The following is a 26,995-nucleotide window of genomic DNA, read 5'->3' as shown; positions in this document are numbered from 1 at the left end:
GGATATGCCATGTTTTTCCAAATTTTGTGGGAAAAAAAGGTAGAGCATCATGTACATTTTAGATTATCGCTGGCCCCAAACAGGCTACATGAAGTAGATAATTAAAGAATCATCTGGTGGTGTTACGGAAATGCAAAGTTCATTGACATAATTTATTCCTCAAAGCCTGCTTTTATTCTAAAGAAAACTGGCAAAGGTCACTCATTTACATCATATGGGAACATATCCACCAGCAGTAGATGCCAGTGTGATATCGTAACAAGGAAACAATGTGGCTATTTACGTAAAAACCCATCTCACAATGCTTTCAAAGACTATAGTTAGAATTATTTGTGGGGGAGTGGCAAAAAAATAGTTACAATGAGTGGATAACAAGAGCCAACCTAGGACCACTTCAATTCTCCCTGTCTGATAATTTTTGAAGCCTTGAAACACACTTATTTAATTTTTAAATAGTCTTCACGCAGATGGGATTTTCAAACTGTATCAGAGAATCATACCATCACAAATGTCATAGTCTATGAGCAAAAACCCTGTAAGGAATCCCTGCCTTCTCGCCCCTTTCCATCCTTTGGCCTCAAAAGAAGTTTTCACGGTGGATGTAATTTTCTGTTTAGAGGCTGTGGTAGTCCCCAAGAATGGGCTCATCACCTAGAGCTGTTAAAATTTACACTGTGCTGGGGGAAGGGAGCACACTGAGTACTCTGACAGGGAGCACTATCTACAATTGTTTCTCTTCTTTCCCATTGCTTGACACTGACAGTAAAGTCATTTCTAATTAATTAACGAGCTTCTTAAAGGAACAAAGAAAAACATGTTTCGATTACCATTTCTATGAAGGCACAGCAATATCTCATAAGTTCTCTTGGATAATGTTACCAGATTAAGTCAATTTTACTTTCTGAAAGTAAATTCACATAGGATCTCTACTTGAGTTGTACATATTTGTGTTTGAACCAAAAGCATTTGAGTATTTGTGTTTAATTTAGCAGCATCACAAATGTCTGTTATTCTCCTTTCCCATTTCTCCGTGTTAAACAAAGCCACTAGCACTGACCTCCAAAAAGTCCACCCCAAAACAGAAATATAAAAGAAGTAAAAGTTGTTCCCAGTAAACCTTGCCAAACAACATTCAAGAAAAATAGCTTATCAGCCTGCCTCACCTAAACAGACACAGCACCTGATACATGCAGTGCCTAAACTGCCTAGCTCATATAAGCTGTGTTCATACAGGTGTTTACCCATAGCCTTAGCGTCCCTTCCCCAATGTATGTTAGAAAGAGCTGACGGGCAACCACTGGTGTAACTAAATATATTTTTAAATCCTAAAATAACTCCTGGTAATCATCGCAGGGAAAGAATAAATGATACGACCTTTAGTTCTGACAGGAGAATATCTGACCCTTCCCAAGTAAAGTTATAATTAGAACTCCAGGGTTTGCCTTTTGGTGAAAGAAGTTGACCTCAATCACCATTAGTGGATTTGTCCATTACAGAAGCTACAGTTGGGACAGACATCAGGTCTTGATGTCGGATTCCATCCAGTGATTGTATACAGATGCTTCCTAAATCCATCTTGAGGTTTCATAATAGGCTCTACTGTAAACACGTGGCTCCATTTTCATACCCTGCATTTACATGTGTCCCATAAATGATTTTCCAAAATTATCCAAGTAACAGCAATGTGCCCAGAGTCACTCCAAAAAATCACTACTTCCTTCAACAGGCTTAGAACTACAAACAGTCTGTTATCCTTACTAGTATATTCAAATTTAACCATGGTGCAAATTTGGTCTGTTGTATTTTCTTCAGGTTATTTATGTAGCCATGCCACGTTGCAGGGTGCTGGGAAAATAATCCCACTGCTTGTATAGCATTAAGTTTGCCTAAGCCAGCAAACACGCAATATCACATCAAATCTCTTTTGGATATACAGACAGATCTTCCGTTTTCCGCACCAATCAGCAAAAGAGGTGTTTGTAAAACTGCAATAATAAAAAAAAAAAACTAAAGTATATTGTATATTCTCCTTTCCCATTCTCTGTCCTTTCTAGGAAGATGCAAACAAAATATAAATGCAGTAATATCAAATTCAGATTCTGCTCACTTTTAACTTTTGGAATTCCGTAAAGAGCCATAAAGTCTGCAATATTTCTCTTTAGAGAAAAAGAGCCATAAAGTCTGCAATATTTCTCTTTAGAGTGTTTAAAAATAAAAGAAGGAAACGTTTTCAACTAACGTCTAGCATTTTATACCACCTTTTATATACACAAATACTTCACTTATTAAGGATAAGTTTATATTTATACCTTAAAATGAATCCGAGGGCCTTACCTGGCTTCAGCTTGGATTAGTTCTAATTACTGGTAGTACTGGAAATTATTTAAATGGCACTTTAAAGAGGTCCTCTATGATCTCAACTTTTCAGTAACTGCGGATGGCTTTCCAGTTAGTCTGAATAAGGAAGACTGAATTATTATTAATTTTCTTTGGAGACTCTTGTGGGTGATCAAAACACAAAGTCTGGAGCCAGGGTGCCTGGGAGTAAACCCTGGTTTGGCACCTATAGGTTCAGTTACCTCTTAGGCAAGTGACTTAACACATCTGTGCTTCCACCTTCTCATCTGTGAAAACTGGAATAATAATCATAGTACCTAGTTTATAGAATTGCCACTATTAAAGGAGTTGACGTTTTAAAGTGCCTGACACATAGTAATCATTATATACATTTGTTTTCAAATTAGCAGCTAAAATTCGCTTATTGAGTTTGCTTTAATTTCTCTTAGACTTGCATGAAATTACAGCAACAAAGCTTACCTGTACCCACCGCTTAGGTTTTTGAAGTGGTCCCTAAAATATGGCAATGGTTATGGATTTAGGGAGGAACTAGACCATTGCTATGTGTTAATTTATGTGTTAAATTTCACGTGTTATTAGGAAAAAGAATTAGCACACGAAAGAAGCACATTAGCACATTAAAAAGGGGTTGGGGCAGGTGAAGCCAGCTTGTGTTCTGAGGAAGATCATCCGGAGGCACCACCATCAACGGGAAGCCCAGGAATGTGGGCAATCTCAGGTCTCCAGGTCTCGTGAAGAGAACGGCCTCCTGAAACATGCAGCAGGGAGAACCCTACTGTCACTCTCCTACACTCAGGAGGCTGACCCAGCTTTTGAGCACCGTGGGCTCCTAAGGCTATGGTCACGCGGATGCGGCCATCAAGTGGCAGGCCCTGACAGTTATGTGGCAGGCCCAGACCTACTGGCCATGTCAGCACCATGAGCCCTTAAACCCTGAGCTCGTGTAGTCTCTCTGGACCTATTGCCACTATGATCATGTGGTAGATCCAGCTTTTCAAGTCTCTAGAGCATGGCAGACTCCTAAACCCTGCCCATCATGTGGATTCATCCTGTCATGTGGCCCTCACTAGCTAGTGGCATGTGGAAGCCTCAGCCCTCCAAGTCACAAAGGTGACCTGCTTCTGAGTGTCGTATGGATGCTATGGAAGGTCACATATCCCCCTTGGTCACACATCAGGCTCAGCCATCTCCATTTCGTGAAGATTGCTGGCTACCAGAATCTTCAGATCCCTGAGTCAACACGGATGTGGCCGCTACCATCACATGGCAGGCAAAGCGCCTGCCGTCACGTGAACACCGCACCTACCCTTCGGCTGTTGGCTGTGTATATTCTACGGTCATGGGACATGCTGCGGTCTCCTGAGGCTCACTTCTCTCAGTCACAGTTCACGATAGAGGGCTCCTGAACCCTGAGGTCACCTGCATCCTTCTACTCTGTGGCCTCCGCCAGCCAAGCCCCTGGAAGTCAGGTAGGGCCCCACAGCGGCGCGTTGCGTTACGTTACGTTACGTAGGACGCGCAGTCACGTGACGCCATAAGGTCGCGACCGAGGGGGGCGCCCTTTCAGCGTGTGGAGAGCCTGCCAAATGGTCGGTAGCTCGGCTTAGCCTTCTGAGGAGTCAGACCGAGGGGTGAAGAAGACCTTTAGCATTCAGGTACTTGTCCTGGCTGACGGGGAACTTTGATGAGGCTCTGGCTCCGATGCCAATCGTTCCACCGACTTTCATATTCTGCCACGGTAGGCGGTAGACTGTAGGCGGTAGTCGGGTAGGAGGGGCGCCCGCCGGTACTAGAGGTTTACTCAGAATTGGCGGGACAGCGGGCGGCAGGCGTTCGTGGGCTCCTCTCGGCAGCTAGGCTCGGGAAACTGGGTGGACCCCTCCCTTCCCCCTTCGTTCCCAACCCCCACATTAAAGCCCTACTCTTGCTTATCTCTCTTCCGTATTCGTATTCACTGCCTGCCATGTGATGGCGTCCTCTGTGCTCCTCTGACCACGTTTGTTATTAGGGACACCAGAGAACTCCTAGATGCCAGTTCGTATTGATGATTTCAAATCTGATGTGAATTTCTGTCTCTTAATTTGTTCTGTAGAGAGAGGCAAGGAGAGAGACTTTTTTTAATTTGATATTTTTTCAGTAAAAGTGTGAAAGTAGCCAGCACCTTAAGGTTCAGAATTTGTTTTCTGTATTTGCTTTGCCGATCAGTAGCTTTTCGAAGTGTGTGTGGGGTGGGATGCCATAATCTTTTACTGCTTGGACTCTCTAAACGGCTTATATTAGTCCAGCCAGACACTATTGCCTTCTGATTTTCCTCCTGACTTTCTAACCATTCCTTGTTACATTCCTTGAAAGCTCTCCCCTTTCCTTCGTGTGGGAAAAAAACAGTGAATTTATTTAAGAAAACCATATTAAGTAAAATTATAGATGATACATTTCATAAAAATCACGTAGATGGTACTTAATGAGTAAAATGCAGCAAGTAAAAGATGGTGTTTACATTTGTGAGGGATTTAAATATGGTTTGAGAGATGGTTAAAGCGGTGATATATATATTTTTTCTTATATAATAGCCATTTCTTTCCTCTCATTTCAGCACTTTCAGGTTTGCTCTACAAGACACTATGTCTGAGAGACAGCAACAACAAAAATGTTTTTATCCATCGAAGAAATATGGGACATACAAAAATGAAGGTAAAAAGGATTTCTATATTGTCATATTTTTAAGATAATATGCCACTTGAATCTCAAAGAATAGGGTAGTGTCTTAGCTTGTTCAGGCTGCTGTAGTAGAACACCATGGACCGGGTGGATTACAAATTACAAAAATTTATTCTTCACGGTTCTGGAGTCTGTGAAATCCAAAATCAAGGCACCAGTAGGTTCAGTGTCTGGTGAGAGCCTGCTTCCCGGTTCATAAAGGGCTGTCTTCACGCTGTATCCTCACATGGCAGAAAGGGCAAGGGAGCTCTCTGGGTCCTCTCTTATAAAGGCACTAATCACATTCATGACGGCATCTCCCTCGTGACCTAATCACCTACCAAAGACTCTACCTGCAAATACTGTCACCTTGGAGACTAGGTTGGTACATAAACATTCAGTCTGTAGCAGGTAGTTTCCTCAAGCTATATGGGAAAGGAACATTTTTCCACAGACCACTGGAAGTACTAGTGTTCCTCAGAAAACCTGTTGGGAAAGCCTGTTCAAAGTCAATCTCTTCTGCTGCATTAATACCTTGTACCTTTGTTTACTAAGAAGAATGTATGCTTACTAATAATTATAATCTGTTCTTCTCATTAAGAAACCACTTATTGCTAACTCATGTTATCTTATGTCATTAGTCATTCTCTCTTTTGCTTAATCTTTCCAGTTTTTCACTCTTTACATATAACCTCAATTTATGTTTCTGATATCATGACGGCAAGCAATAAGTGCATATGTGCTAGTCATTAGGAAGTCTTAAAAATAAAATAAAATGCCCCACTCTTGAAGAGATGATACAACTTACCCGTAAGGATGAGTGGATGAAATAGCTCTCATTTTATACCAATTTTCCACTCTTTTTCAAAACTAGTTTGTTATTATTATTTAATCATTATAGCTGCCATTTTTGAGTTCCTGTTTTATGTCAAGCACTGTGGCAACCTTGTCATACCAGTTTTCTCGTTTAATCCCCAGAAAAATCCTGAGAGGATGTTAGTTTAATTTACAGATAAGATACAAGAATCAAGATAGGCTAGATTATGCTGTGGTAATAGACAGTCCCCGTATCTCAGGGGCTCATTCCTCACTTCGACTACATGTCCATGGCAGGTGCATGCCCCTCACAGGATGGTGGACTTTGGGGGTCTGAGCCATTCTTACTGGAATGACTTGGAGACCCAAACTGACAGAGCAGCCATCATCTAGAAAGCTGTCAGTCTCTGTGCCTGAGGGGAAGAGGACCCTGCAAGGTCTCAATCCAACAAGCATATGTTCTGGCCCAGAAATAGCACATGTCACTCACAGCCCATTAACCAGAACCAGTCACATACACAGCCCTGCCCAAACAAAGGAGGTCAAGAAGTACCAGCTCTTCCAGGTCGCCGGAACAGGGACCAATGGAAACACATGGCAAACAGCACTACCGCACGATGGAATTGAGGCTCAGAGAGGTAAACTACTCGCCTAAAATCACATACGCAGTAAGTGACAGAACTTCACTGGATTATTCTATCAAATACTTGACAAGTCGATGTCTGAGATTGCTTGTGTCTGAATCACCTTGATGAGGGAGGTCTCTAGCCCTGTTCAGGCACCCGACGTAGTTGGTCAGCCGGGGCACTGCGGTAGCTGTTATATAGCTCCCTTTTACTCTTTCCCCTCGGCAACGTTATTTCGGAAGGAAAGTGGGTTCTTGCAAATGACTCTGACTCTTCCTATACACCGTACGTAGACCACATGCCCTTACTGCTCCCTTTAAAATGTGAATTTTTCCCTTTCATTGCTGGATTTTCCTGAAAACGAGTTGGTTGCCCGGCATTCTCCAAAGGTCACCAATAAGGTTCCTCTTTGTTGTTGTTATTGTTGATGAGTGTCATTATGAACTCCTGGCCTTTGAACATGTTGGTGGGCTTCAAACCACTGTTATGTGGTGTTGAGAAGAGGAGTGAAATGATTTGACTTGCTCTCTGCTGCTGGGTTGAAAAGAGACAGGTAAGGGAGCCAGGATGAAAGCAGAGGGGCCAGCTGGACAGCAGTACAGTCCAGGAGGTAGCTGTTGGTATCTTGGCCAGGGTGGTGGTAATGAAGGTGGTGAGAAGTGGCTGGCTTCTGGACATACTTTGAGAGAGGGGCCGAGAGAATCTCCTGACCAGTTGGATGTGGAGTGTGGGAGAAAGAGAGCACGCCAGGCCCCCTCCGAGGTTTGGGGACTGAGCAAGTGGCATTTGTGGGTCAAATGCCCTATCTGTGTTTCCTTTTACTTCCAGTGCCACACACGGAAAGTCCCAAGGTTGTGAGTAGCAGGATTGCCCTGACAGCGGGCCACACAGGGAAAGCGAGGGCTCCCCAGAGGAGTTCATCTGAGGCCTGGTCGTAATCACTCCATCGTGGAGTGATCAGCAGTGGGCGGATCTTTGCTCATAAGCGTGCCCTGAGACAACATGGAATAGTTAATGTACAAAAGGCACAGCACACAAACCTAGAGGACTTTAAGTATTACAACCCAAAGGAAGCTGGTTTGTAACAGTGTAATTACCATAATCCTCCCTCCCCACAAGCCACTAGTATGATTATCTGCTGGTTCACTGTTTCAGTGGAATGCGTTAAAAATAAAATATCCTTAGTGAATCCACCCATGGGAGAGAGAATTGACACGAATTTATTTCTGCAGGTGCCGAAAACCTTCCAAATCTTTTCCCATGGTGAATTAGATATGTTGGAGGGGAGAACTTGTGGGTGGAGGGGTGAACAGCAACACAACTCCTAGGAGTGAAGACAAGGTGAGATATAACCAGGACACTTTCTAAGCGTGGCTGTAGCTTCAGTATCCAGTGCAGTAGATGTCAGAGTAAAGAAAATGAGCAAGAGCCAAAGAGAGGCCTTACAGAATGATGAAAGGATCAGGAAACCAGGGAGACATAAAGTTCCTAAATGTGTACGCACCAAACAACAGAGCCTCAAAGTACACGAGGGAAAAACAGGTGGAGCTGAAAAGAGAAAGAGCCAGATCTATATTTATAGTGGGGGGCTTCCACACCCACCTCCCTCTTAGCAAGTGACAGAATTACTAGAGAGAAAATCAGCAAGGATATAGGAGACCTGAATAACACAGTAAACTAACGAGATGTGCATGACTTAAAGAGAACAGTCCGCCCACCAACAGCAGAGTACAGGTTTTTCCCCGAGGGTCTCTGTAACATTCACCAAGTTAGACCATCTCCTCGACCATCAGACAAGCATCAGTAAATTCAGAAAGAATTGAGGGACTTCTCTGGTGGTGTGCTGGTTAAGAATCCGCCTGCCAGTGCAGGGGACAGAGGTTCGAGTCCCGGTCAGGAAGATCCCACATGCCGCAGAGCAGCTAAGGCCGTGCGCTTCAACTACTGAACCTGCGCTCTAGAGCCCTCGAGCCACAACTACTGAGCCCACGTGCCACAACTACTGAAGCCCGTGTGCCTAGAGCCCAAGCTCCGCAACAAGAGAAGCTGCCGCAATGGGAAGCCCGTGCGCCACAACGAAGAGTAGCCCCCGCTCGCCGCAAGTAGAGAAAGCCCGTGTGCAGCAACGAAGACGCAACACAGCCATAAATAAAGAAATAAAATTATTTTAAAAAAAGAAACAACACTTAAAATCTCCCAGAGTGTGTTCCCTGGCCATGATGGAATCAAATTGGCCACCAGTAATAGAAAGCAAAAAGAAGAATCCCTAAACCCTGGGAAATGGTAGTTGACACATCATTCCAGGTTATCATTCACACCCTTGTTATAAAAGGGCTGAAGTTAGGAAGAGTTGTCTGCTGAGCTGAAAGGCATTTCAGGCTGGCCCAATAGAGAGCTCACTCTGGCTCTTCCCAACAGAGTATTGTTCAGGGCAAGGCTGGAGGGAGGGAGACAGTTCAGGAGGCCGTTACATCAGTGCCACCTGACATTAAAGCTCCAAGTGCATTGGCAAAGGAAGTCCAGCTAGCTTGCTGGTTGTTAGTGGAATCGGTTTGGTGGCTCATTGGATTTGGGAAGCACGAGACAGGTATTGGTGTGGTTGCTGGAAAGTCCTGAGAGAAGGCAAGATTCGGGTGCCTTCCTGGTATATATGACTGGTGTCCAGTCTAACCCATGGACGCATACACCTCGGTTCTTTATCAGTACTGCTCCACTGTTTTAAAAGTTTCAGCGCAGTTGTCCTCTCCTCCCTCCTCCTTCTCCTCCCTCTTTGTCCTCCTTGTCGTCCTCTTCCTCATCCTGCTCCTCCTTGATTCTTCCCCTGATTGTGCCATCTGTCGGATAAGGCTGTCCTCTCTGGACAGGCAGAAGAGTGTCCTTTCTGAGGCTTGTGGGACTGGTCCCTTAGGCCAGGTTGGCACTTTGCCTGCCCTACCATGCTGTTAGCCTAAGACATGGTACGTGGTATGTGGACCACAGATGTGTCTGCAAACTTGTATTTTTGTTCCTCTTTTCAGAATACGATGATGGTGGTAGACCAGCTCAAGGAAGAAAGAAAGGTTGGAGTTATTTCCCAGGTAATTCTGGCGAGAGGTGCCCTCATTATGAACACGATGGGTGTGAGCCTCAGCCCTCACACCTCCAAGAGGATGATGGAAACGTGGTGAAGAGGGATGTCCAGGAGGACCCTGAAGTAAGACGGTAAGTGGCCAGGCAGCAGGGTTTGTGCACAGCAGCCCCTGGGACTATGCACCTCTCTCACGCTCCGTGGACTTGTTTTTCTTCTCTCACTGCAAAAGTGAAGCATGCTAGAAGTGAAATAATGGTTGATCAATCCTAATTGTAGTGCTGGTGTCAGAGACGAGGGTGTACAGAAGACTTTCTTAGCACTTATGGCCACTCACCGTCCTTCTCTCCACATGCCCCCTGCAGCTCTCCCTGTACCATCCGAGGCAACAAGAGAGGAGTGAGATGGCACAGTGAAGGCCGCATGCATACTACTGTGTGGAGAAAGACAAAACCTCTGGAGAGAAAAATGGGGGAGAGCACACAAGATGGAACCCCAGGGAGTTGGTTCAGGGTCACAGTGAGTATCCTGAAAAATGTATGGAATGTGCAAGAGAGAAAAGCCCCGGGGGAGTTGTGTTGGTCTCATGTAGAGATGCTGGTTTCTTTCACTGGGGACAGTTTGTAATCTGTCCTTTTTATTACCAGGAGTTAACAGTCTTGTTCATCTAAGGGCAGGTTCAGAGAAGCAAAGTAAAGGGAACAGGCTGACCGTGAGGAGAACGGAGGAGCCTATCTCAAAGCAAAGGTGGAAACTACTGCCAAGGATATGGAGCAACTCCACATTGGAGGTCTCAGCTGGGCAACCTGAGTGTGGGAGACAGAGGGTCGATCCTCTCGAGACCTTGTCTGAGGGGCAAGCAGGGTGTGCGCTGGGTAGGATCTCCTGGAAATTTATAAAAGGAAGATCATCTCTGACACCTTGATTATGTGGAAGAGAGTTTGACTGGAGAGAAAGAGTATTTAGGCAATCCATATTACGCACACCCATAAGAAATCATGCCAGTGGTCCCTTCTTTACAAGCCCTTTCAAGCTCAGTAGAAGGCCGGAAAAGAACAGGAAAAGGTTCCTCCTGCAGCCTAAATTCCCTGTTGTCTGTCCTCTCTCCCATGCCTTCTTTTCATCCTTAGATTCCTTGTGGGATAAAGTATGACAAGACATGGCTAATGAAGTCAATCCAGAGCCATTGCAGTGTCCCCTTCACTCCAGTGGACGTAAGAGAGGATGCCAAAGCCAGACGCGTGGGCACAGGGAAGGGGGAGAGAGAGAGACCTGGTTCAGCAGAGTCTGTTGGCTTCTGAAACTATTGCTGTTGCATTCAATCCCTGTAGTTCCACTTTATGCAAAATGGGGCTCAGTTCTTTGTCCAGGAAGCTAGCACTGCCTCTGCATTGATGGATGTCAGCTACAAGATTCGTGACGAGGAGAGCCGAAAGGTGTGTCGAGGGCGTTACGTGTACCTCATCCTGAGGAAGGAGTACAGGCCAGGGGCTGGTTGTCTTCTTTGGAACTAGAGTTCCTGGTGCTTACCCCACCTCTTCTTCCTGCAGATACCTGTCTTTGTCAGCCCCTCCGCTGTTCCCTACTCTGTGCGGGATAAGTTGAAGCCAGAAGAAATGGAGCAGCTAAAGGTAATGCAGACTCAAGGCGTGTTGTGTGCCAGCGCTCAGACCTACCTCTCCTTCTTCCAGTCCCCCGTCCCCCTCGCCCCCGATTTCCCTGCCACCACCACAGCCTCAGAGCGGCTCTCTCCATCTCTCTCTACGCAGCTGACCTTGAGCAAACGATTTGATGTCTCCCAGCAAGCTCTTGACCTCCGGAGGCTCCGCCTTGACCCAGGTACGGCTGACAGCAGTAATTCTAGGGCTGGCGAGGGAAGAGGGGTCTTCCTGGAGGGAGACTTAGGGATGGTAACGTGGGGAGGGGCTGGTGCTGGCCCCACACCCCACTCAGCCATCCTATTCCCTCCCCTCTCCTTCCTGAAGACCTGGTGGGCTATGATATTGATATATTTGTGAATCGAAGAAGCTGCATGGCTGCCACCCTGCAGGTCATCGAAAAGTATTTCCCTGAGGTGAGGCTGTAGGCCCAGTGCTGGTATTAGGGTAGGGGGTGGAAGAGATGGGGAGGAGGGCAGATTTGCCTCCAAGGTCCTAGATAGTAACCTTCACTCTACCTCTTCTTGCCCCAAAGCTGTTGTCCTTGAACTTGAGCAGCAACAAACTGTACCAGCTGGATGGCCTGTCTGACATTATACAGATGGCCCCCACGGTCAAGATCCTGAACCTCTCCAAAAATGAGGTGAGAAGAGGGAGCCAGGTCAATGTTGGGTTGAGAGTGTGGAGGGGGGCATGTTAGTGGCCATCAGAGTGATGACAGGAGGCAGGTGAAGGTACCTGTGTGGGAGGGAGGGGTCTGTGGGTGCAGGGATCCGGATGTCCCTCTTTCCCTGGGATTCCTTTTCCCACTTCCGCCCCATATTTCTCAGCTGACGTCTGTGTGGGAGTTGAGCAAGATGCAAGGGCTGAAGCTTGAAGCTGTGGCTGCAAGGGAACCCGTTGTGTGACACCTTCCCAGACCAGTCCACCTATGTAAGGTCAGTGTGAACATCCTGCCACCCTTCTTGGTGACCTTCACCCATGGGAGCCTAGACTATCTGTGACAGTGCCCCTTTGCCAAAGGTGGCAGCCCTGGTCTTCTGGGAGGATCACAGGCCCTACCTTCTGCTTTCTCTGTGCCTATCACTGGTGAGGAGTTTCCTTCCCCTGACCTGCTCACCTCTGCAGGCGCTCTGGGGTCTGTTTCCAGCTCTCCGCGCCGAGATATATTCCAGCAAGACCTCCCAAGAGTGTGCCCCAGGAAGCAGGGCTTCTCCTCCTCACCAGGACCAGGAGCGACCAGCCTTGATCCAGATGCTGGCGGCCTGGACTGAGAAGGGTCCTCAAGTCCAGGGCCTCTTGCTGAGAGAAGCCTTCCTTCTTCGTGTTGAGATGGGGTTTGCCTCCCCTGTTCTGAGAGGGACCGTCTTCCCCTTCCTCAAAAGGGATCCCCCCTCCTCTCCCATGTTGACATGGGGGCTTTCCTGCGCCATGCTGAGAGCTGAGGCCATGGGTGGCTGCTGTCATGACATCCATTCTGCTGGCCCAGTGCCAGGAGCTGGACCCTCCTTGGGAAAAAGCAGGGCTCCCTGAGTCAAGGGGCCAGACGTGGGCCCCCGCCAGTTATCAGAGGGCTTCCTGAGGCAGGAGTGGAAGGCAGAGGGCAGAGGTGGTAGAGGAGACAGTAGGACAGGCCTCTGAGGGGCACTTCCCATCCCTCCCTGCACATGTCACATCATCCCGCCTGGTCCTTCACAGGAGCCCTGGGCAGCCTGAGACAGGTATGATTCCTCAGATAAAGAACCAACTCAGAGAGGTGCAGGGGTCATCAGGAGAGAATACGGTGATCTTCAGAGGGGGCCACGGATCCTCAGCCCCATACTGAGCTGGGACCTGACCCTTTCCTCCCTCTTGGGAAGATGTGACCCCGTGGCTGCTCGGTTTCCCATGCCCAAGTCTGGCTGAGCTCACACAGGTGACAAAGTTTCAGCCAGCATCCAGTGGGCCCCCCAGCCCAACATGTGCATATTTTCCACTCCTACCTGGTGTGTCTGGGCGATTCTGGGGCAGGGGAAGAGCCGCAACAAGTGTGCCGTTTCCCCTTCCTTCTCTCTTCTTCCCTGACCCCGACCAGGGGAGAGCTTCTTTCCCTTCCCTTTGTTGTCTTTCTCTCCCCTGTCTCTGTGCCCCTATGTCTCTCTCATCTCTCCCTTCCTACCTTCACTCCCTTTCTGTCTTCATCCCCTCCATCTCCCTCCCTGAGCCCCACCTCACTCACCTCACTGGCCCAGCATCCTGGGCCATCCCTGGGGGGTGTCGGGGTCTTGCCAGAGTGCTGGACCCCCAGTGAGGTAACAGAGCCCCGGGCTCCCACTCCATCCCCTCTTCTCCCCACAGCCTTCAGTGGGGCCCTGGAGGACGGGAGGGAGGAGAAGGAAGCCCTGCAGCACGGGATTGAAATGCTGGTCCCTGTGGCACTGGAGAAGGGAGTCCGAGTAGTCTGGGTGGGAGCTACCTAGGCGAAGGAGAAGAAGGGAGGGAGGGAAGGAATATTAAAGTGAAGGTACTGAGAGAGATGAGGAGACAGTGCCTTTCAGACAGTAAGATGACAGATGCTCAGTGCTCAACAGGCAAGTGGACCGAAAACCCTTAAAATCAGGAGCAGAGGTGGGCAAAGGGTGCTGCTGGATTGGCCAGAACACACTGATCTCTGTTTATGGTATTACTGTTTTAACTCAAGGGAAGCATTGCAACCTTGAACTATCAACCACCTGTTCTCTATTTTTGGTTTTGGACAGGGCCATCAGAGAATGTTTCCCGAAGTTGTTACACCTGGTAAGTGCCTACGAAAATCATTGTCTCTTTCGAATGTCGGTGGCCTCTGCACCTGCCCTCAAGCCCTTTGGGTCTTGCCTAGATCACATATTAGCATCAGAACCTTAACCATTTTGGGGGACATGGTCTCCTGAAAATGACATGGATATACTTGCTGGAAAAATACCCATAAGTACACACACGCACACACACAAGTTGAATATAACACTAGAGACTTCCAGGACCTCATGATGAAGACATCCACTGTAAGCTTTCCCATGGACTATCCTGGGCCCTTTCACACCTGACCTCTGACCCTCACCCTCCTGGGCCCATCCTTTTCCCGGATCATCCAGGGCCACTCCCCTGGTCTCCACTCCTGACTTCCTCTTCCCTTCTCCAGGATGGCCAGGAGTTACCGTCACCAGTGACCGTTGATGTTGACACTCCCTACATAGTAAAGCCCTGCAAGGTGAGGAAGAGGATCAAACAACATTTGGGGTGTTGCAGGGAGGCTTTATCTACTGCATAGTCTCAAGTGCCATTTGATTCCAGCGCAGCTTCCTTGGATCTGATGAGCTGAAGAGCCTAGTCCTGCAATTCCTGCAGCAGTAAGTACCTCAGGGAAGCTGAGCAAGGTGGGGAGGGCTAGGACAGGTGAGGCCACCTAAGCACAGGTCTGCTCAGGGGAGTTTTCAAGTGTCATTTGAGGTCCAGACCACAGAGATAGACTGTCTTCATTGCTCCTCCTTAGGTACTACTTGATCCATGACTATGGAGACAGACAGGTTCTCGCGGGTGCTTATCACGAGGAGGCCTGCTTCTCCCTGACGATTCCCTTCCACCCCGAGGACCCAGCCCCGTGAGTATCACAGTACAGGCTGTGCTCCTGGGCCGTGTGGCTCCCCAGCAGACACAGGCCAGCTCCTGCAATCACCCACCACCCACTGTTGCTCTTTGTCTCCTAGAAGCAGCTTGTGCGAGTATTTCAAGGACAGCAGGAATATGAAGAAGCTCAAGGACCCCTGTGAATGTGTGATGGGAGGACTGCGTGAGAAAGGGCGGTGAAGGGGTCAGTCATAGGGCCCAGCGCGTGGCAGCCCCTGACCTTCGCTCGCTTCCCTTCCCCTCACAGACCTGCAGGTCCAGCTGCTGAAGCACACAAAACGTGTCATTGTGCACACTCTCTGTGTGTTGCCCAAGACTCTGCATGACTTCAGCTCCTTCGTGGTGGACATGTGGTACCAGACGGTGAGCGCCTGCTTCCTCCCTCGGGCGGGCCCAGGAAGCCGCAGGTGGGTGGGAGGTGGAGGTGGTGACTGGGCGCCTGGGCTCTTCCCTTTCAGGAAACGATGCTCTGCTTCTCTGTCAGTGGGGTGTTCGAGGCAGGTGAGTGTGTGTAGACCCCCAGCGCAGATGCCCCACTGCTGCCTCCCCCTGGCCAGGCTCACTCCCAGAACCACCTAGCTTCCCTGACCCCTTCCCTTCCCTTCCCCTCCCCCTCCTGTCCCTTCCCTTCCCTTCTCTGCATTCCACCCCTCCCCTCCCCACCTGCCCTCCCCCACCTCCCCTCCCCTCCTCTCCCCTCCCCTTCCCCACTGTGTTCTCCTGCCCTCAAGCTTCCCACAGACAATCCAGGTCTGAGCTGTGTCCATGCCTGTCTGCCCTGCACACCCTGAGCGTTGTGGATACAGGCTGTGGGGTTTGGTGGCTCTCAACCCAGATACTTACTCTGAGAACTTGGGCCGTTACTTAAGGTTTCAGTTTCCTCATTTGCAAAATGGGGTAGTAGTATCCACCTCTTGGGCGGCTGTGAAAAATGCATCCCGTGAACTTGTGTAGTGGTCGTCAGGGGCCCTGTCACTGGGCGCAGACTGCTCCTATAGTTGCCCTCCCCATTCCCGACACCCTGGCCCCCATGAACAACTGCCTTCTCAGCATGAGTGTCCAGTCACACCCTGACTGGGGACCGCTGTGTGAGCCTGTACAGCACGGGCAGCTGTAAGGAGTACTGTAATTTGTTTGCCGTTGAAGTGGAAGGAAGTTCTCAGGGCTGTGTGCGTGCCTTCACCCAGACCTTCACCACTACCCCTGCCAGCTATTCCAGGTGAGAGCCCTATTGTGGGCGGGAATGTCCATCCCAGCCTGGGCTCAGGTGCGTGGGAATGTGGTGGTGCAGATCTTAGGTTTACTCAGTATTGTGGAAAGCCAGCAGGGAGGTCCCAATAGCAGTCTAGCCTAGTGGTTAAGAAGAGCATGGGCTCTGGAATCGGCCTATGCATTATCTCCTTGACCTAACACTCACTCGCTCTGTGACCTTGGTCAAGTCACATGACCTCTCTGTGACTCAGTGTCTCCTTCCAAGAATGGGGATCAAACTGTCCACCCCTTGGGGTGTGGTAAAGTGTAAATGCAAAATTGCCCGTGGGTTGGGGATAAACCTATAAATCGAGTGAAGGTGAAAGACAGTCTCTCCAAAGGTGGGCTCTGTGGGGAGGGGCAGAGGTACCAGTCAAGGAACCTGGGAGACACACATAGGAGGGACGTGGAAGGAATCTGGTTGCTGAGTGCCAGTGGGAGCAAGATTGTTGTTAGGGGTGTGGTGGTGTTCACCTGTCCAGTTCTCTGAGTGACCGTTTTTCCTCCAGTCTTTTCATCATGAATGACGAGCTGTTTGTATGGGATGTCAGCCCTAAAAAGACCAAGAGCACATTCTCCATCCCAGTACCCACACCCTCCACCAGCTCCATGCCCAGTTTCTACTGGGAGCAGCAGCAAATGGTACAAGCTTTCTCCACTCAGTCTAGGATGAACCTCCAGTGGTCTCAGAAGTGAGTATTTTGTGTGCATGAGGATAAGAGAGAGCTGGGAGAATGAGGGAATTAAAAAGGGAACACACAGACAATTTGGGAAAATAAGTATTTGGGTATTTTGCTTCCAGAAAAAAAGGAAGCTCATGAAAAACGTATCCTAATTTTATGATGATATATGTGAAGCATTTTAAAAATAATATGCTCAGATGACATGATCTTTTATATGGAAAATCCTAAGAAATTTGCTAAGGTACTGTAAGAATACATAAACAAGTTCAGCAGAATCTCAGGATATAAGATCAATACACAAAAATCATTTGTATTTCTATGCACTTACAATGAAAAATCCTAAATTGAAATTAAGAAAACAATTTGGTTTATCGTAGAACCAAAAAGAATAAATACTTAGAAAGAAATGTAACTAAAGAAGTGAGAAACTTATACTTTAAAATCTTCAAAACATTGTTGGAATAACTTAAACAAAACCTCAAAAAAATGGAAGGACATTCTGTGTTTGTAGACTGGAAGACTTAATATTGTTAAGATGGTAATACTATTCAAAGTGGTCTATAGAGTCTACACCATATCTATCAAAGTCACTGTTGGCTCCTTTCCAGAAATTGATAAGGTGATTCTACAATTCACATGGAAATGCAATAGACTCAGAATAGTCAAAGCAATATTGAAAGGGAATAAAGTTGAGGACTCACAAGTCCTGATCTTCACAATTTCAAAACTTACTACAAAGGTACTATAATCAAGACTGCATGACACTGACATTTGATAGGTGAATGCAATAGAACTGAGAGTCGAGAATGAAACCCTGACACTTGTAGCCAATTAATTTTCAGTAGGTGCCAAAATAATTAATGGAGAAAAAAATAGTCTTTTAAACAGGTGGTTCTAGGACACATGGGTATTAACATGCAAAAAAAAAGAATTTTGACCCCTATCACACACCGTATACAAATATTAACTCAAAATGGATCAAAGGCCTAATGTAGAGTCTACAACTGTAAAAACTCTTACTGATTTTTTTTCACTTAGTATGATAACCTCTAGGTCCATCCATGTTGCTGCAGCTGGCATTATTTCATTCTTTTTAATGGCTGAGTAACATTCCATTGTGTATATGTACCACACCTTCTTTATCCATTCCTCTGTCGATGGACATTTAGGTTGCTTCCATGTCTTGGCTATTGTAAATAGTGCTAAAATGAACATTGGGCTGCATATATATTTTCGAATTATGGTTTTCTCTGGATATATGCTCAGGAGTGGGATTGCTGGATCATACAGTAGCTCCAGTTTTAGTTTTTTTAAGGAACCTTCATACTGTTCTCCATAGTGGCTGTATCAATTTACATTCCCACCAACAGTGTAGGAGGGTTCCCTTTTCTCCACACCCTCTCCAGCATTTATTGTTTGTAGATTTTTTGATGATGGCCATTCTGACCCGTGTGTGGTGACACCTCATTGTAGTTTTGATTTGCATTTCTCTAATAATTAGTTATGTTGAGCATCTTTTCATGTGCTTTTTGGCCATCTGTATGTCTTCTTTGGAGAAATGTCTATTTAGATCTTCTGCCCAATTTTTGATTGGGTAAGTGAAGTAAGACAGAGAAAGACAAATATCATATATCACTTATATGTGGAATATAATAAAAACAATACCAATGAACTTATTTACAAATCAGAAACAGACTCACAGTTCTCAAAATGAAACCTTATGGTTACCAAAGGGGAAATGTGGGGGAGGAAGTGATAAATTAGGAGATTGGGATTAACATATACACAGTAATGTATATAAAATAGATAACTAATAAGGACCTACTGTATAGCACAAGGAACTCTACTCAATATTCTGTAATAACCTATATGGGAAAAGATCTGAAAAAGAATGGAGTTATATATAACTGATTCACTTTGTTGTATACCTGAAACTAACACAACATTGTAAGTAAATTAACTCCAATAAAATATAAAAAAACACTTAGATGAAAACAGAGGTGTATATCTTCATGACCTTGAATTAGGCAACGGTTTCTTGTATATGACACCAAAAGCACAAGCAACCAAAAAACAAATAAATTGCTCTTCATCAAAAGTAAAAACTTCTGGGCTTCCCTGGTGGCGCAGCGGTTAAGAGTCCGCCTGCCGATGCAGGGGACACAGGTTCGTGCCCCGGTCCAGGAAGATCCCACATGCCGCAGAGTGGCTGGGCCCATGAGCCATGGCTGCTGCGCCTGTGCGTCCAGAGCCTGTGCTCTGCAACGGGAGAGGCCACAACAGTGAGAGGCCCATGTACCGCAAAAAAAAAAAAAAAAAAAGTAAAAAACTTCTGTACATCAAAGGACACTATCAAGAAAGTGAAAATACAACCCACAAAATGGGAGAAAATATTTGCAAATCTCGTATCTGATAAGATCTACTATCTAGAATATTGAAGGATTTCACAACTCAACAATCAAAAGATAAATATCCCATTTAAAAATGGGGAAAGGATTTGAATAGATATTTCTCTAAAGATTGTATACAAGTGACCAACAAGCACATGAAAACGTGCTCAACATCATTAATCATTAGGAAAATACAAATCAAAACAACCACTTCACATACGCTAAGATGGCTTTAATCAATGAAACAAAAGATAAACATAGGTGAGGATGTGGAGAAATTAGAACTCTCATATATTACAGGTATCAAGGTTCAGTGGAGCACTCACTTTGGGAAAAAAATTTGGCAGTTCCTCAAAATGTTAAACACGGATTTACCAAATGACCCAGTAATCCTACTCCCAAGTATCTACCAGGAGAAATGAGAACATACGTTCACTCTAAAACTTGTTCAGGAACGTTCATAGCAGCATTATTGATAATAGCCGAAAAGTGGAAACAACCCAAATGTCCTTTAGCTGATGCATGGATGAATAAATCTGGTACATCCATATAGTAGAATATTATTCACTCATAAAAATGTACAGTTCTGATATATGTCATAACATGATCAACCTTGAAAACATTATGCTAAATGAAAAGCCAGTCACAAAAGTTGAATATAGTGTGAAATGTCCAGAATCGGCAAATCCACAGGGACCAAAAGCAGATTAGTGGTTGCCAGGTTCTGGGGGAAGGGGAGGAATAGGGAGTGATCACTAATGGTTAAGGAGTTTCTTTTCAAGGTGATAAAACTATTTTGGAATTAGATAGTTGTACAATCTTGTGGATATCCTAAAAAGCACTGACTTGTATTCTTTAAAATAGTGTGTACATTATATCTCAAAAAAAGATGGCTGGAAATTTGTACTTAAAAATGTTTCACTTAATGGCTATCATCAAAAAATCTACAGACAGGGGCTTCCCTGGTGGCGCAGTGGTTGAGAATCCGCCTGCCAATGCAGGGGACACGGGTTCGTGCCCTGGACCGGGAAGATCCCACGTGCCCCGGAGCAGCTGGGCCCGTGAGCCATGCCCGCTGGGCCTGAGCGTCCTAATCCTGTGCTCCTTAACGGAAGAGGCCACAGCAGTGAGAGGCCCGTGTACCACAAAAAAAAAAAAAAAAAAAAAAAAAAAAAATCTACAGACAATAAATGCTGGAGAGGGTGTGGAGAAAAGGGAACCCTCTTGCATTCTTCGTGGGAATGTAAGTTGATACAGTCACTATGGAGAACAATATGGAGGTTCCTTAAAAAACTACAAATAGAACTACCATATGACCCAGCAATCCCAGTACTGGGCATATACCCTGAGAAAACCATAATTCAAAAAGAGTCATGTACCACAATGTTCATTGCAGCTCTATTTACAATAGCCCGGAGATGGAAACAACCTAAGTGCCCATCATCGGATGCATGGATAAAGAAGATGTGGCACTTATACACAATGGAATATTACTCAGCCATAAAAAGAAACAAAATTGAGTTATTCGTAGTGAGGTGGATGGACCTAGAGTCTGTCATACAGAGTGAAGTAAGTCAGAAAGAGAAAAATAAATACCGTATGCTAACACATATATATGGAATCTAAAAAAAAATAGGTCATGAAGAACCTAGGGACAAGATGGAAATAAAGATGAAGACCTACTAGAGAATGGACTTGAGGACACGGGGAGGGGGAAGGGTAAGCTGGGACAAAGTGAGAGAGTGGCATGGACATATATACACTACCAAATGTAAAATAGATAGCTAGTGGGAAGCAGCCGCATAGCACAGGGAGATCAGCTCGGTGCTTTGTGACCACCTAGAGGGGTGGGATAGGGAGGGTGGGAGGGAGGGAGACGCAAGAGGGAAGAGATATGGGGATATATGTATACGTATAACTGATTCACTTTGTTAGAAAGCAGAAACTAACACACCATTGTAAACAATTATATTCCAATAAAGATGTTAAAAAAAAAGACTAGTATGGAATCTAAAAGAAAAAAAAAGTTTCTGACGAACCTAAGGGTAGGACAGGAATAAAGATGCAGACATAGAATGGACTTGAGGACACGGGGAGGGGGAAGGGAAAACAAAACAAAAACAAAAGCAAAAAAATTTTTCACTTGTTATTTTCTTGAACATCTTCCTTGATCAGTGTATATTAAGTTCCCTTGTTCTTTTGCACAGCTCTACTTTTGTGTTTTGAATTCTAGTGGGCATGAATGCTAGTGATAGATGGTTTGCTTTTCACTGGGTCTTTCTTCGTCATTACACATAGTGTTCATACTGGTACATGTGTCTCAGCAAGAAAGTGGCATAGATTTAGCGGTGTCGTTGCATGGTCAGCGTGACTCTACTGTGGTACTACTGGAGATCACCTGTTTTTCTCCCACTGCAGGTACCTTCAGGACAACAAATGGAACTACACCAGAGCTGGTCAGGTCTTCAGTATGCTTAAGGTGAGGTCTGGGAATCAAGTGGGTTAAAGATGAATGTTTCTGGGCCTTCAGGGAGGCCAAGAAGGTGGAGGCCGGTGGCCTAAGAATGGAACCTGGGGAGCTGGCTCTTCTGACATCGCGACTCCTTCTCTCCAGACCAAGTGCAAGATCCCAGAAGAGGCCTTCAAAGAAATCCCCTAAAAGGAGTGCTTGGATGCCGTCTTTGTCTTCATCCATCTCATCATTGTTTCTCTTTTCTCCAGCCTCAGGCCATGCCCATGAACAGGGTTGGAGGCCTGGCCGACAAAGAAGCCAGAGTTACCTTGTAGGCCAGGTAACATAGCCAACTGAAGGGTCAGTTTTTTCTGTATTTTCCACACTCACAATTGCTGTTTGTTTTCATAATAAAGAGTGATGTTGCATGTTGTATGTTGTGTGTTCTGCATTGCTGTTCCCTGCCCCAATCATTAGCCAGTGAGTCCAGGCCTGAAAGGCCTTGGTTGCCTTACTGCCCGACCCCCATTGACCCTGGCAATCCCTAGCAGATATATCAGGCTTGACTCCACAGGTAGTTTGTCAATAAATTCTGATGAGAGGGGACGTGATATGCTTCCAGGGATTGGTTTTTGGAGGCAGTGTGACTCAGTCAAACGCTCTACCTAGACACTCTCAGAAACAGGCATATGACCCGGAACAACAGAGGCTTTGCAAGGGATGCTGACTGGCTAGTGGAGGGCTTTGTAAGGAAGGAGGAAGATGAGGATGAACATGTTTTACTTCTTGTCCATAATCATTTCCAAAGACCATACCGTGAACAATTTCAAGATTTGCATACAGGTGAATAAGAAACAGGCCTTTTCACACCTCTCACCATGCTTCCATAAGGATTCTCATCCATCCACTGTACTGCCCCCTCTCCCTTTCTGAAGGTGCACTGTGGGAGGGATCTCACTTCTGTACCTTAGAGTAGGGGAGAGTCAGCCTGTCTGCCCATGCATTTCTCATGTGCTTGAGGGGGTTGAGCCATTTAATTTCACTTCCAAACAAACAACAATAACATGGAATCTCACATTATGGTCAGGTCTGTGTGACCTTTCTCATCAATGCAATTAGCAGTAGAGAATTGCAGGCAAGAGTTGAAAGGGACACTTGCACAACTTATTTTCTGTACTTCTGTAATTTTTGCACTTTAGACAACAAGCGGGCATAATTTTTGAAATTAAAATAATAGCAGTACCAAATTTCAAGTTACAATCATATAATTGAAGACACAGGTGAGGTACCACCAGTTTACAAATTATGCCTCCATTTTTGGGTCTTGCATAAGTTATTTCCTACCACTTGCCACTTTTCAGTTCTTTATGTCATTTACATGAAGGATCCATATATTGGCATGTGAATGTCTTTAAAAATATGAACTAAGGAGATGATTGCCATTACATAAGGAATAATTCCATGTTATTCCATGTAGTGCCTCAATGATCAGAGACAATCTTGGCATTCTCACCTAAAGATCTGAACAGAGATCACAGTGTATACTTCTCAGCTGCACTGTGAAGAATAGAGGTAGACTCAGATGTAAACCAACAATTGCATTGTCTGGCTCAATTCAAGCTCTCCAAGCTGTTTGAGTTCCCTCGTGAGCAGGGAAAATGGAACTCATCACATGGCCCCTCTACTTCCTCTCTCTACATCATCAGGCTTCCACATCCTTCACCTCCTTCCCTAGCCAGCTCAGATGCTGCCTTTGTCTTCCATTCACTTGTTCTCCTGCCAATTCCTTGCTTTCAATTCCCTTGCTCTCATGATCCTAGGCAAATGGTAACCCTGCAGCCTGACTCTCTCTGTCTCTGTCTCTCTTTTTAATCTCCAACTAACTTGTTTGCCTTCCCTCAGAATTGCTCTGGCTCCTGTGTGGTACTTTTCACTCCCAACACTTTGTCCCAGAACTTTTGTCTGAACTGATGCCCTTACCCCTGGGATCCCTGCTTGTACCCCCCACCCCCAGCCATACTACTGCTTATATTCCAAAATATGTATTCCATTTATCCTATTTACCTGATCATAAAGTTTTAATGATATCATTCCCTGAATGATCACAGGATTTCCCTCCAGGCACTACTCCTTATGATCCTACCACCCTGTAACCCCTGTGCTGGAGAAAGCCAGTGTTTGGATGTGAACACTTCATTGCCTCAGTGGCCATATCGAAGGGAAGAAACCTCAGACCCATATCATGCAAGATTAGACATTGTACCTCACCCACACCAAAATAATATAAAGAAGGAAGAATTGGTGTTCAGCTGTTCTTAGCACCCTAACATGCATCAAAGAAAGGTGGTGAAGTACTGGTAGGAAGGCGCACTTCCTAGGGGTTGAGGATGGTGAGTGTCTGTGGCAGGGCCTGAAATTCTGCAGCTGTAACAGGATCCCAGGTGTGATGGTTAATTTTATGTGTCAAATTGTCTAGACTGTGGTACCCAGATATTTGGTCAAACACTATTATGGATATTTCTGTGAAGGCATTTTGGGGATGAGATTAATATTTAAATCAGTAGACTCTGAGTAAAGTAAATGACTCTGTATAATATAGGTGGGTCTCATCCAATTGGTTGAAGGCTTGAACAGAAAAATGACTGACCTCCCCAGAGAGAGAGGGAATTTTGCCAGCAGACTGCCTTTAGACTCTTAACTGCAGCTCTTCCCTAGGTCTCCAGCCTGCCAGCCTACCCTGCAGATTTTGGACTGGCCAGGTTCCACAGTTGCATGAGCCAATTCCTTTTTAAAAAATGAACAACTAGATGCCAACAAATTGAACAACCTACAAGAAATGGGAAAATTCTTAGAAACAACCTACCAAGATTGAATCAAGAAAAAATAGAAAATCTGAACAGACTAATTACAAGTAAGGAGATTGAATTAGTAATAAAAAAATCTCCCAGGGCTTCCCTGGTGGCACAGTGGTTGAGAGTCCACCTGCCGATGCAGGGGACGCAGGTTCATGCCCCGGTCCGGGAGGACCCCACGTACCGTGGAGTGGCTGGGCCCGTGAGCCATGGCCGCTGAGCCTGCGCGTCCAGAGCCTGTGCTCCGCAACGGGAGAGGCCACAACAGTGAGGCCCGCATACGACAAAAAAAAAAAAAAATCTCCCAATGAAGAAAAGCCCAGGACTAGATGGCTTCACTGGTACATTTCACCAAACATTTAAAGAATTAATGCCAATCCTTCTCAAACTCTTCCAAACAACTGAAGAGGAGGGAACATTCCAAGACCATTTTATGAAGCCAGCATTATTACCCGATACCCAAACCAGAAAAGGACACTACAAGAAAAGAAAACTACAGGCCAATATCTCTGATGAATATAGATGCAAAAACTCTCAACAAAACACTAACAAACTGAATTCAGCAACATATTTAAAGGATCATTCTTGTCTTTTTGACAATAGTCATTCTGACTATTCTGTGACATATCTCACTGTGGTTTGGATTTGCATTTCCCTGATGACTAGTAATGTTGAGCATCTTTTCACATGCCTGTTGGTGAAGATGTGGAGAAAAGAGAGCCCTCATTCACTGTTAGTGGGGATGCAAATTAGTGCAGCCACTATGGGAAAAAGTATGGAGGTACCTAAAAATATTAAAAATAGAACTTCCACATGATCCAGCAATTCCACTACTGGGCATTTATCCAAAGAAAATGAAAACACACTAATTCAAAAAGATATATGCACCTCAATGTTCATAGCAGCATTATTTTACAATAGCCAAGATATGGGAGCAACCTAAGTGCCCATCGACAGACAAATGGATAAAAACAATGTGGTGTGTGTGTGTGTGTGTGTGTGTGTGTGTGTGTGTGTATACACTATAGAGTATTACTCAGCAATAAAAAAGAATGAAATATTGCCATCTGTGACAACATGGATGAATGTAGAGGGTATTATGTGTAGTGAAATAAGTCAGAAGGAGAAAGACAAATACTGTATGTTTTCACTTATATGTGGAATCTAAAAAATAGAACAAATGAATAAATATAAAACAGAAGCAGACTCACAGATATGAAGAACATACAGGTGGTTGCCAGAGGGGAGAGGGGTGGGGGAGGGGCAAAGTGGGTGAAGGGGTTTAAAAGGTACAAGCTACCAATTATAAAATAAATAAGTTACAGGGATGTAATGTACAGCACAGAGAATATAGTCAATATTTTATAATAATTTTGTATGGTGTGTAATCTATAAAAATATTGAATATGTTTTACACCTGAAAGTAATATAATATTGTAAGTCAACTATACATCAATGAAACATTCAAATAAAAATAAAGGATCAGGGGACTTCCCCGGTGGCGCAGTGGTTGAGAATCTGCCTGCTAATGCAGGGGACACGGGTTCGAGCCCTGGTCTGGGAGGATCCCACGTGCTGCGGAGCAACTAGATCCGTGAGCCACAACTACTGAGCCTGCGCGTCTGGAGCCTGTGCTCCACAATAAGAGAGGCTGCGATAGTGAGAGGCCCGCGCACCACGATGAAGAGTGGCCCCCGCTTGCAGCAACTAGAGAAAGCCCTCACACAGAAACGAAGACCCAACACAGCAAAAATAAATTAATTAATTAATAAACTCCTACCCCCAACATCTTCAAAAAAAAAAAAAAAAAAAAAGAAATAGCAGAAAATTTCGAATTAGGCATGAGCATGAATTAAAAATAAAAAAAAAAAAAAAAAAAAAGGATCAGGGGCTTCCCTGGTGGCACAGTGGTTAAGAATCTGCCTGCCAATGCAGGGGACATGTTTGAGTCCTGGTCCGGGAAGATCCCACATGCTGCAGAGCAACTAAGCCCATGAGCCACAACTACTGAAGCCCACGTGCCTAGAGCCTGTGCTCCACAACAAGAGAAGCCACAACAATGAGAAGCCCGCGCACCACAATGAAGACACAATGCAACCCAAAATAAATAAATTTATTAAAAAAATAAATAAATAAAATTAAAAAATAAAGGATCAGTCACCATGATCAAGTGTGATTTATCCCTGAGATACAAGCATGATTCAATATATACAAATCAATAAATGTGATTCATCACATTAATAGAATGAAAGAAAAAAATCATACGATAATCTCAATGGACACAGAAAAATCATTTGACAAAATTCAACATCCATTCATTATTAAAAATTCTTAACAAATTAGGTATAGAAGGAATTACCTCAACATAATAAAGGCCATATATGACAAGACCACAGGTAACATCATACTCAATGATGAAAGGCTGAGAGCTTTTTCTCAAAAGTCAGGAATAATACAAGGGTGCCCACTCTCACCACTCCTATTCAACATAGTACTGGAAGTC

At 45.3% G+C, this 26,995-nt stretch overlaps 1 protein-coding gene across 1 annotated transcript; it reads left to right on the top strand.

Annotated features, from left to right (window-relative positions):
• The first annotated feature begins 9,546 nt into the window (after window positions 1–9,546).
• LOC136142193 (nuclear RNA export factor 2-like) lies at window positions 9,547–21,847 on the top strand. The gene is given in 21 exon segments (XM_065900219.1): window positions 9,547–9,698; window positions 9,930–10,083; window positions 10,695–10,778; window positions 10,896–11,000; window positions 11,115–11,195; window positions 11,334–11,403; window positions 11,550–11,638; window positions 11,758–11,865; window positions 12,053–12,099; window positions 12,101–12,160; window positions 13,961–13,997; window positions 14,380–14,448; window positions 14,532–14,587; window positions 14,731–14,838; window positions 14,945–15,003; window positions 15,112–15,227; window positions 15,323–15,365; window positions 16,011–16,083; window positions 16,625–16,807; window positions 21,607–21,667; window positions 21,803–21,847. Coding segments are annotated over 20 exon segments (1,590 nt in total). The 5' UTR covers window positions 9,547–9,698; window positions 9,930–9,987.
• The last annotated feature ends 5,148 nt before the right edge of the window (window positions 21,848–26,995 follow it).

Source organism: Phocoena phocoena, chromosome X (assembly GCF_963924675.1).
Source record: "Phocoena phocoena chromosome X, mPhoPho1.1, whole genome shotgun sequence".
NCBI classification, from domain to species: domain Eukaryota; kingdom Metazoa; phylum Chordata; class Mammalia; order Artiodactyla; family Phocoenidae; genus Phocoena; species Phocoena phocoena.
Note: the sequence above shows the minus strand (reverse complement) of the source record. Positions and strands in the feature narration are given on the sequence as shown.